The sequence below is a fragment of the Glycine soja genome, chromosome 15 (genome assembly GCF_004193775.1).
Source record: "Glycine soja cultivar W05 chromosome 15, ASM419377v2, whole genome shotgun sequence".
NCBI classification, from domain to species: Eukaryota; Viridiplantae; Streptophyta; class Magnoliopsida; order Fabales; family Fabaceae; genus Glycine; species Glycine soja.
Window position 1 is genome coordinate 5131890 of NC_041016.1, and position 11132 is coordinate 5143021.

At 29.1% G+C, this 11132-nt stretch overlaps 1 protein-coding gene across 1 annotated transcript; it reads right to left on the bottom strand.

Moving 5' to 3' along the window:
* Window positions 1-7339: 7339 nt before the first annotated feature.
* On the bottom strand, window positions 7340-8724 carry LOC114387518. The gene has a single exon (XM_028347720.1). The coding sequence runs from the start codon at window positions 8480-8482 to the stop codon at window positions 7649-7651; it is 834 nt and encodes a 277-aa protein (XP_028203521.1). The 5' UTR covers window positions 8483-8724; the 3' UTR covers window positions 7340-7648.
* Between the last annotated feature and the right edge of the window lie 2408 nt (window positions 8725-11132).

Genomic DNA, 11132 nt, shown 5'->3' on the forward strand with positions numbered 1-11132 from the left:
TTTCACTAAATACTTTAAAACAATGTATTGGATTGAAGTCTACAAATACATTCCCTTTATTCTGCTTACCAAAACATATTCACTTCTTTTTTTTTATCAAATTTGTGTATGTCTATATATAGAAATATTAAAAAATCCCATCATATATATATATAACATGTTAAGAAATTTCGTTAAAGTCATTTACAGTTAACTGATAAAAAAATGTGCAAATTAAATATTGTGTTTACTAACGTTTTTCATGGTATGAAAATGAAATGCCAATAAGGAAAATAATAAAAAGGTGAAAAATAAAAAAAGGATGGAAGTTGTGAAACAAAATAAATAACTTTATACTGTAAGTACGTGGTTATTGGTTTGATGTCTCTCATGGGTATGAAAAACGTACATTTATTTACATTCTTAATTTTCGATCAATAAATATCTTAATTTTAAAAATAAAATAAAAATATGCGTTGAAGATTGAGCGGAGATGTTAGAATTAGAAAGATGACATATTCGCATTGAGGAGTTGACTATTTAACATCACATGGTTGAGGAATGCACCTAAAATCCGATGACCAAACGCTCATATGGAAGCTGCAAGCAACAAAATTGGAGAATAGATATTGACCAGGATTATTTCTAGAAGAAAAGTTTTTATTTTTTATTTTTTTAACATGAGAAAAAGCCGAAAGAAACCCATAGGGATTTGATTATTCTAATGTGAGGAGAATATTCTTTAAAAAATAAAGTACAATAATGATTTAAATTTTTTTCTTTAATAAAAGTGATAGAAAATTCCTCTAATCTCAAAGGGTATCAACAGTATACTTATAAATACTTTTAAGAATCACTGACCCGGGTTGCTTTTATATATATATAGAATAGTTCCATTTTATACATGTATATCTCATCTACATCTTATCATTTCATACTTTTTAATAGAATATTCATTTCCATCCACAATTATTTTATATTTCCTAGGATCACCTATATTATTTGTATATTTATAAATTTAAATAGAATTCATATATATATATATATATATATATATATATATATATGCATGCGCGTGCATATTAAAATAAAAATTTGTCCTTTAAATATTTAAAAACACAAAATGAATTTTAGTTTGTTATATGATAACTCAATAGAATGATAAATTTAATTAATATCACTTGATAGCTTTATTCAATGTTATAAATATTTTAAAAATTAAGTTGATATCATGTTACATACTAAATGATTTTTTTACCCAATGTGTATTTTTTGGTACATTTGACATTTTTTGTACATTTACCCAATTTATTTTAAATAGGTATTAATTGTAGAAAAAAAAAGGGTATTAAGCCTACACACAAAAAAAAACTATTAAGTAGGTTAGTATTTTTAAATAAATTATAATACTCAATATATTGAAATATAAACTAATGAAAATAAGAAAGAAAAAAATATCTAGAAATTTATTTTACGCAATTATAATTAATAAACTATGATTCATTAATAAAATAAGAATCAAATGTTACATGATTTGCAAAATTCATGTATCCTTCCGGTAAGAATACTAGTTAATAATAATGACCATTTGTGGCTAAAAACTTAAAAAAGAAAAATCTTTTCCACTTGGCCTTGAAATATAATTTAGTTAATGTCTTAAACTCTCTATTAAGAGTGAATCGTTAACGTTCACCAAAGAAAAAAATGAGGTTAGCAAGCGTTTTTCTCCCCTTTTTGGGTGGGAACAAAAATTTCACTACTACCATAATTGGAGTTAAAACAATCCAAAGTGGGTTTGAATTTTAAATCAACCCTACTTATAAATGGGGATTATTGTCTATTTATATAGTTTATCTCGACATTATTTTTATTTGATATGGGATTTTAACATGTCTTATTTTTTTCATGTCTATCATGTGAAACTTTCAATAAACCATCAACCTTAATTTAAAAATGAATGCTCCTAATAGTTAAAATGGCCTTGTTATTTGTGGTGTTGGCAAGTGCTAGCTTGTTGCTTCATCTGGCTAGCAGATGGTAGTGAAGGACGTTAACAATAATAGGAAATTAAGAATATTAAAACCTAAAATAAGGTAATTTTGTATAACACTTTGGGTAGAGTCTTGTCTACTTACTTTGACAATATTGAAGACAAACATAGGCCAATAGACAGACTTAAGGCAGGAGAAAATCGAACATGTGGATTCACCGAGAAGATTAGTCCATCTACGCTCTGCAGATGTAGCCTTCATTATAGTGTTATATGATCCTAAATATGAAATTTGATGTAAAGCTTTCTGTGCATGGTATGTGAAACCCGACGGAATATATCTCTTGGATCCTCGTAACATGCATGAAAGAAATCTTTCGCGTCAAATGGCAAATTTCGATTGATTATTTGGGAGGATTTTCATACTTTTGATTTTTTAACCTAATCAAGTCATCATTATCTTATTATTTAATATTAAGTAATAAACTTATTATATATTTCAATTTGGTCCCTATATAATTAAAATATTTTTTTTAAACAAGTAATGAAGAAGCTGCAATGTGTCAACTCACTCAAATGTGATCAAAATTCAAAAGGTTCTAATGCTTTCTGTATCCCCAACCCTAAAACGGCAAACTGCTTTCTTCCCTTCCACTTTTTTTCTACTCGATCCTTACTGTGTTTTGAAAAATAAATTAATTTATATATTATCATAATGAAATTTTGAGGAGCAAATTAAATTTCGGTCTTAATCAGTAACAGCTTACGAAAACAAAAATCTTGAAGAAACATTAAACATGTGAAACCAAATATTTTTATATGGGATAAACGTGTTCTCTAACTGATGAGTTAAAAAACAACGCACAACTCAGTTGCCGCATAACTAACTCACTGGACAAATCTCAAGCATTTTTTTATTTTTTTTTTATCCTTGTCGCAAGTGCAAGGTTTATTTTGTGAAATAATAAAAGATTATCTCCGCAAAGACTATATTATTAGTTATCAGATATTTATATTTTAATTATTTAAGTATAACAAATTAAATTAAACTAAAAAAAAGATGGATGATAAAGAAAGTAGGAATTAATTAATTGTTAAGTGAGATGGGAAAATTTTCAACAAACTGTTCAAATATTCGTAATCTTTAACTTTTATTCTTTATGCTAAAAATTTACATGCGTATAATCCTAGAACAAATTACAAAGGGTATAAGATCTATAACATGTTATTAAGAATTAGATAAAATATTTTGATTTATAGTTGATTTTTTATCAAATCATTCTTTAACAATTGTTGAATCACAAATGCTTGATGACTTTTTGGTTTTTTGTCCATCAGAGTCTCTTTAGTCTTTCATGGGCATTCATAACTCTTGAGAAGAAGATAAATTATATGATAGCTTAATATATTGGGAATCATAATCTTATTATAACGTGTTAACTTAAGAGAATTTTTATGATTGAATGGTTTATTACTGACATTTATTCATTATTTAAGTTTATATTGTCTTATTTAGTTATCTAACATGCTTATTTAATTTGATTATATAATTATCTTATAATATTAGTCCATATTAATTATTGAAATAAAAAATTTCACCATAAACTTCTTCTATTAAAGAATAAGAAATTAACTATTAATTAAAGGAATGACGAATGCTCAAAAAGATTATTAAAAAAATGACGATCAAACTGTTTAGGGGAGGGGGATGTTTTATAAGATTAGATGATTCTGATTTTAAATGTATAATTTAAGTTTGATTTACAAAATATTTGATTTTATATCAGCTGATAAAAAGAAATTAGATTTTATACACGTGCAATGTACTGACATATATATATATACACACATAATTCCGCAGACCTTTTTTTATCATCCTAAAATTATCATCCCGCCCAGAATAGGTGTCTCAGACTCCAAGAGTCTCCGCTATGTCCATAATTGAGGTTAGAAATGGTTAACACATGTATAACATGTTTGTTTATCCGTTTGTTGCCTTCAAATCAACGTTCAAGTAAAAGTAAGGAAATGGTTATTTCTCACAAAATATTGGTTTGGAATGTGTGTCAGCAGAATTTAGCGTTTACATAAATTGTGATTGTAACTAATATTTTAAAATTGAGTTAAGTAAATCATTTTTTAAATTCATTTATATAATTAAATTGTATGTTTAAAATATTTTAATTATAAATTTATATTAAAATGTATTAAAAGATACAAAAATCACTTTTCTTACACCAAACCAAAACAAACAGGTACTACATCCTTGTTAGACACTCCAATTTCGTTTTCATGAGAACTGGATTATGATCTTAAAATATTGGCTGGTGAACAATATAACAAACTTTATTTCAACGTAGAAATCTGGCTTCTGAGTTTAATCGGAAGGCATGTCAAGTGATTTGTCTATGTCTTTTGTGGCAATTTCGAAATTGATAGATTGTTTAACAGGATCAATCTAATCGAGTGGAGCCCCTGAAATAAGCATACCATTTCCGACGAAAGTAGTGTCGTGCTTGAGAACAGTGAAAACATCTTAATTATTGATGACAAGACTTAATTTGATGAGCATTGAACATTAGAAAAGGATCAACATTGTAGGTACTAGGTTTATCTGGTTTAACCATTTCTCTCTAGAATGCTTTTAACCCGTTGAAAATTTGTAGTGTATCATAATTTTAAACTGGACACTGGTGTCATAAGTTTTTTTAAAAACTATAGTATGCAAATAATTTAATTAGTGCAAAATCATTCCAATTAAAAAAAAACATTGCATGCAAAATTAGAATAAAATCAACCACACCAATTTTCTTTTTTGAACATAGAAATCTTGCTTCTACTTCCATCTAGAGATTTTTGAGTGAGAATTAAAAAAGTATTATTTGAGCTGCTTATAGAAAAAAATCATCATTCGTTGAGCTTATCTTCCATCTCATTTACACTTTCTATTCTTTATTTATTTATAATCCATTGTACATTTACATGCTGTTGTACTCTCTGTTGATGTTTGGAACACATCTTGTGTGCCGCACCATCATTTTAATAAATTCATTGTCTTTCAAAAAGAAAATTTGTATCAGTTTTTTTTTATGTTTTATTTTTTTTTCTATTTTTCCTTTCATTTTACCCATATATTCCAAAAATGAAATGTCTATTTAACATTTTCCTTAATTAAAAAAATGAAAAAGATGGGACAGAAAAGCATAAGCATAAGCAAAAGGGGAGACCAGCAAACATTAGCATAAATCTTGGCAAACCAAACTAGCTAGTTTAAAGAGGGATGGAAAGTGTGCTTTAACAAGGAACTTTGAAAGAGGAAGCCATGGCCAAACATTGGCTGACTGATCAACACGCTAGTTGCTTTATACTAACATGTACATCCTGACGGTCCCCAGGCAAAGTGTAAAGATATTAATTAATATCTTGAACAAGGAAATGTTAATTACCAACATTTTCTTTAACACAATCTTTAAAAACATTCACTCTCCCAAATATTGTGAAGCCAATTCCCACTCTTATTTAAAGGTCTGACTTGTTTATTGCCTTAATTTCCAAGTTTACAAAATCTACTTTTAAAAAAATCAGTAAAAAAATATATATTATTGAGTTGGTGCATATTGAGTAATTATTATAATTTGGAACTTAGCAGTTATAATTGTATTTGTAAATTAGTTATAGCCAGTTTACTGTTTAGATAAACTCATTTAACAAGTATGTATTTTTAAAAAATAACAAGGTAAAATGCATTCAACATTTTACTGATGATCATTATAGCTCAACAAAAATTAATCACTTCATGAATCTTAGTTGTTAATGTCAGTGTTAAGAAGGATTGACCAAAGAATAAAATAATTAAAGTTTAAATTTTAGATCAATAAAAAAATATTTATTGTTAATTTTTATAGAATTAAAAAAGTCACATTTATTAGAAAAATGTCTCATGTTATAAAAAGATCCAATGTATAGTTTTCTTTCTTTAAAGTAAAAATACTTCTTTAAAATTTGCTTTAAACTTCAATAATATTTTAAGTCTCCGTCGCGTTTTTGTTTTCAATGGATAAATAATATTTATTGGAATCAGATTTGAGGAAATGCAAGACAATTTTAAACATATAAAAATCTTTTTGTAAACAAATTGATTTCGGAAATTGAATGAAAATAAGAGAATATAGTAGAAGAAAAGGACGTGCAGCGAAATTATTACATCATTTACATGTGCTTTGTAACTGTGGTGTGTTGTTGAAAAATAAATCATGTTTTTGAAGAGAGAAATCCTAGTTGCATGGATAGTCGAAAACAGAAGGTTGTAAACTCCCTTGGAATTTGACGTTTCTCAACTTTTGATAGGCACCATGTGCGATACCGATAAAATTCTCAAGCACATGCGCATGGGTATATGTATAAAATAAACTGAATACCAAGTACATCAAAACCTGAAGGCCAAATGCCTAAATTTATTCCTAGACTCCTTGAGTGAAAGTCCCTTTCATTTGTCACAACTGCTAAGAGAAACTTTATAATATAAAAATTAATTCACACTACTGTCAAATTTTATTCAAATTTAGATTATATGTATACTCTTCTTTTATGTATTGATATGTATCAAAAACAATAATGTTTCTCTTAGTACGTCGTGTCACTCTCCCTTCAATCCATTAAACTTTTTCTACCGGCTATTGCTACTTGGGACATGCAAACCCCTTCGAGTGGGGTTCAGTGTTTGAACTTTGATCGAATCAAGTACTAGTATTGCAAATGTTACGTGGTAGGACCATATCATGTCATTGAGGAATTCTAAAATCCTCCTCACAATTATCAACTGTTCAAATTTTGTTAAATAACAATTTGTAGTTTTAGAACAGTAATTATATTCTTATAGAATAAATTGAATTTCTTATTCTTAAAAACAAACTAATCTTTATATATTTTGTTATTTTAAAGAATGCATTCTTTTTACCAATAAAGCATGCAATTTTTGTGTATTTATCATTTGGTTTTCTTCAATTAACTATTTAATTAAAATATTTATTTTCCATTAATATTCATTTTCTAAAAATAATAAGTATAATAAAATATTTACCAGTCATCATCAAAATAATATTTTATTAGTTAAATCACTTTCTTTTGTTAAAAAATCTCTATAACTTTATACTTTAACACATTTTAATTGTCAACAGAATAATTTTTACCAAAGATTTTTTTTTAAAAAAAAATGTTATTTATACTCAGAAACTCCATAATAATGTAAGAATATTTTATTAATATAATCAAGATTTTCTTGCAATTCCCAACTACAATTACTATAGTACTAGGTATTAAAAGTTTTCATAATCACATTATGACTGCAATTAGAATCACTTAAATTTTAAACGCATAATTCAAAACCTTGACTGTATTATAGGAAAATCTCACTGTGTGCATTAATTTGTAGACTGACTAACCAAGTCAATGGAGATAGAGGGACGAATGGGGAAGGGTATCTTAGTCATTTAATGACATTTGAATATTAGGGATTAATTGCACTTAAAGCTTTGATAAGAGAGTACAACGGTGACCACATCCAAAACAGGCATACTCTGCCATAACCCAAAGTAACTCCAAATCTCTAATTTTCCCTTTCCCTTATCCCCAAACAAATCACATAATAATCCACCATGTTAATCTTTAGTAAACATCACACTAATTGCAACAAATCTCACCGGAAAAGGGGTCGTCCTTGCCGGAAAATTCCCTGTGCCTCGTCGGAGAAATATCAATTTCAATCAAATTCTCCTCATCGAAGTGAAACCCCACGTCCCTCTTCTTGCAACCGTCAAGAGCAATCTCAATTAACCCTTCTCTGTCTTCTTCATCCCACCTGAAGCACATGTTCTCCGGCGAGTCCCAGTTCTCCGTCGCCGGAAACTCACTCTCCGACGAGCTATCGGAGTCAGTTTCAGGGTAGTACCGTGACAACGACGGGTACCTCAAAATACCCTCGTCACGTTTCTCATTCTGATCCTGCTCTGTTTCTTCACCTTCGTATATGACCTCCAACGGCGCTTTCACATTCCACTCCACGAAAGACTCGTCAAAACGCGAACTTGATTGAAAACCCATTTGAGATTTGATCTCTTTTTGAGATTGGCTCGTGACCCACCTGTAAACATGATCGAGAGAATCGGTTTCCACCGGTTCAATGGGGTTCCCCTGTTTCTCTTCTCTGTTTCCCCTGTTTTCTTCGTTTGCAATGGGTTCTGGTTCAACCGAGTTTTTCTTCTCTTCATTTTGAGACCTCTGAATTGCACCGAGACGGAGGAGGAGGAGCAAGAGAACCCCGGACAGAATCAGCACGGGTGAGAAAACTATCTTCCAAAATAGATGAGGCAAATAAAGGAGAATCAAGAAACAGAAAGTGACAATGCATGAAAACAGAGGTTGGGAAGAGTGAACAGAGAGAAGAGAAAGTGTTTCAGTGCATAACGAGATGATAATTAGCTTCATTTCTAAAAGAAACTCGCTCTCCTCCTCCATTGGCTATAATTATTGTTGTTATTTACGTTGCAAAAGATAACTAACTATGATTCCAAGAGAATAGGTGATGATAAGAAAAGCAAAGCCATGAGCAGAGTGAGAAAAGTCAGAAAATGGATTGGTGAAAAGGAACAGTGTAGAGGAGGGCTTTAGACAGGGTGTAGTGTGGGGTTTATAAGGCCCTTTTTGCGTGAGAAGAAGGCATGGAATAATAGGGTGGGAAAGAAAGGGGGTGTGGTCCTCTGTTATGCAATAACCAAGACGATTTTTTATGCATACACGAAAAAACTACAAATCCAACCTAAAAAGTTGTTATGCTTTTACACTTCTCAAACTCATCATTTTAATCAATCACTGTATTTGCTCCGTACTCAATTTAGGTTTTTATTCATGGAATCTATTCCATTTTTTATTTTAATTACCAATCCAAGATGGAGGTAAGTATTCCATTGTTTTTAATAATTACTTTACATAGATGTGAAACTTTACCCAAGCCAAATGCAACCATGCCGCTTAGACAGTCCATTTTGGGTAAAAGGTTAACATGTGATCATAAAGAAATTAGAATATAATTAATGAGTTTAATTTTTTTGTGTGTTAATGTACAAACTTTTATATCCTCAAGCAATTAAAAGTCATTGTTAATATGAATTGAGATATTATTGGGTGGCATCTACAATGAAGAAGCGCATCAAGTGGTCCATCGAGGAACCTATAATTTTGCCTGTTACAGGAGGTAAGTGCACGTTTAGCAGGTAATTTGTTTTTCTAAAATAAAATAAAATTGCAAATAAATCTCGGAAAAATATATGATAAACAACTACTTTGAATTTTTTCTAGTTAAAGTGGATACAAAGTAGACATTGCCTATCATATTTAATTATATGACAATATAAATTTAATTTACACAATCAATGCATAACATATATTCTTACATTTTAGAGTTTAATAATATACATTATTAGTATAGTTTAAAAATTTAGTCTGATCCGATCGATCAGATTTTATGGCATAATCAAATTAGTTTGATTATTGGACGGGTCATACATATGGCCCAGAATGACCCTCTCGGTTTGGGATAAATCCGACAATCCAATCAGGTTTTTAAAACCCATTTCACGTAAAAAAAAAAAAACAAAACAAAAAATGCTCCAAAAAAAACCTAGGACATGTATAATTGTGTTATTGAATTATTATTTGTGGACTTGTGTTATCAACTTTAATACTTGAAATGTTATTTTGTATTTTGGAGTATGAATGAATTTTTTTTTAATCAAATAATGTTAGTTATATATTTATATATGATAGATACATATATAATTTTGAATTTTTTAATATATACCGGATCAAATCGAGCCAATGATTGATCCACCGGTTAGACCACTGACTCACTACCTCAATCGGATCACTGATCGGACTCGATTTCATAACTTTGATTATTAGTGTAAAATCTTTTACACCGTTAATCAATAAGAAACCACTTTTAATATGATGTTAAGATAATTATATATAAAAGTCAATAAATTTATCATATATAATGATTTGTGATTAGATAATAATGTAAAATTATTTTATCATATCAATGCATAACTTGTTTTCTCATAATTTAGAGTTTAATAGTTACATTATTAGTGTATAATCTTTTATACTATCAACCAATAACAAATTGTCATTGGTATGATTTTTAAGATAATTAGTATAAAAATCATCAAGCATGTTATACATAAAATGACAATGTGAATTTATTTTATTTGATTAGTATATAGCCTATTTTTCATAATTTAGAGTTTAATGACTATGCACTATGTAAAACTTTATTACATAGTTTTAAGATTGTATAGAAAAAAACTTATTGATTATATTTTTCATAAAATAATATAACCTATTGTTGGGAAACTGAGGGGAGTAAGCCTTCAGGGAATTTTACATCAATGAATCATGAACAACAACATAAATGAATCTGACATCACATTTTAACTCAAAACTTTAAGTTTCAAGTTTATGTGTTTTATCCTCACTTATATTGGTATTCAACCTTTCTATTTCTAACCAATGTGAAAATTTACCTCACACTTGAACTCTAGCCGTCTTCCCCTCAAATGTGAGTTTCTTTTACAAAGTAATTTCTCCCTCAAGCGGAAGTTATTTTCAATTCACAAGTATTCAATGGTGACCTTTCGAGCATAACCGTGATTGTCCTGACTCGCCTAGCCATTGTCGTTAACATGCTCTAGTACGTTGCACCGCCACAACACCTGCAAAATTTGTTGTCTAGACTTTACGAATGAGTTCACTTGTCAAGAAGACTTTCGATACAAGTGATCTTCATATCCATGGATCCACCGTCAACTCCATTTATACTCGTTCAAGCCAATCACCACATCGAATTGTCGATTTTGATACCAATTGTTGTTCAATTTGAGTGGTTAATATAGGGCAAATTTTACCAATAGACCTCGAGTAACTACACAAGTAAATTTGATACTATACTTTAACTCAAAATTTTAAAGTTCAGGTTTATGAGTTTTATTCTCACTTATATAGTGTTCAACTTTTTCATTCCTATCCCATGTAAAGCTTCATCTTACACTTGTACTCCAATACCTATCTAATTAATAATATTATTATTTTTCCTATAACAACAAAAAGA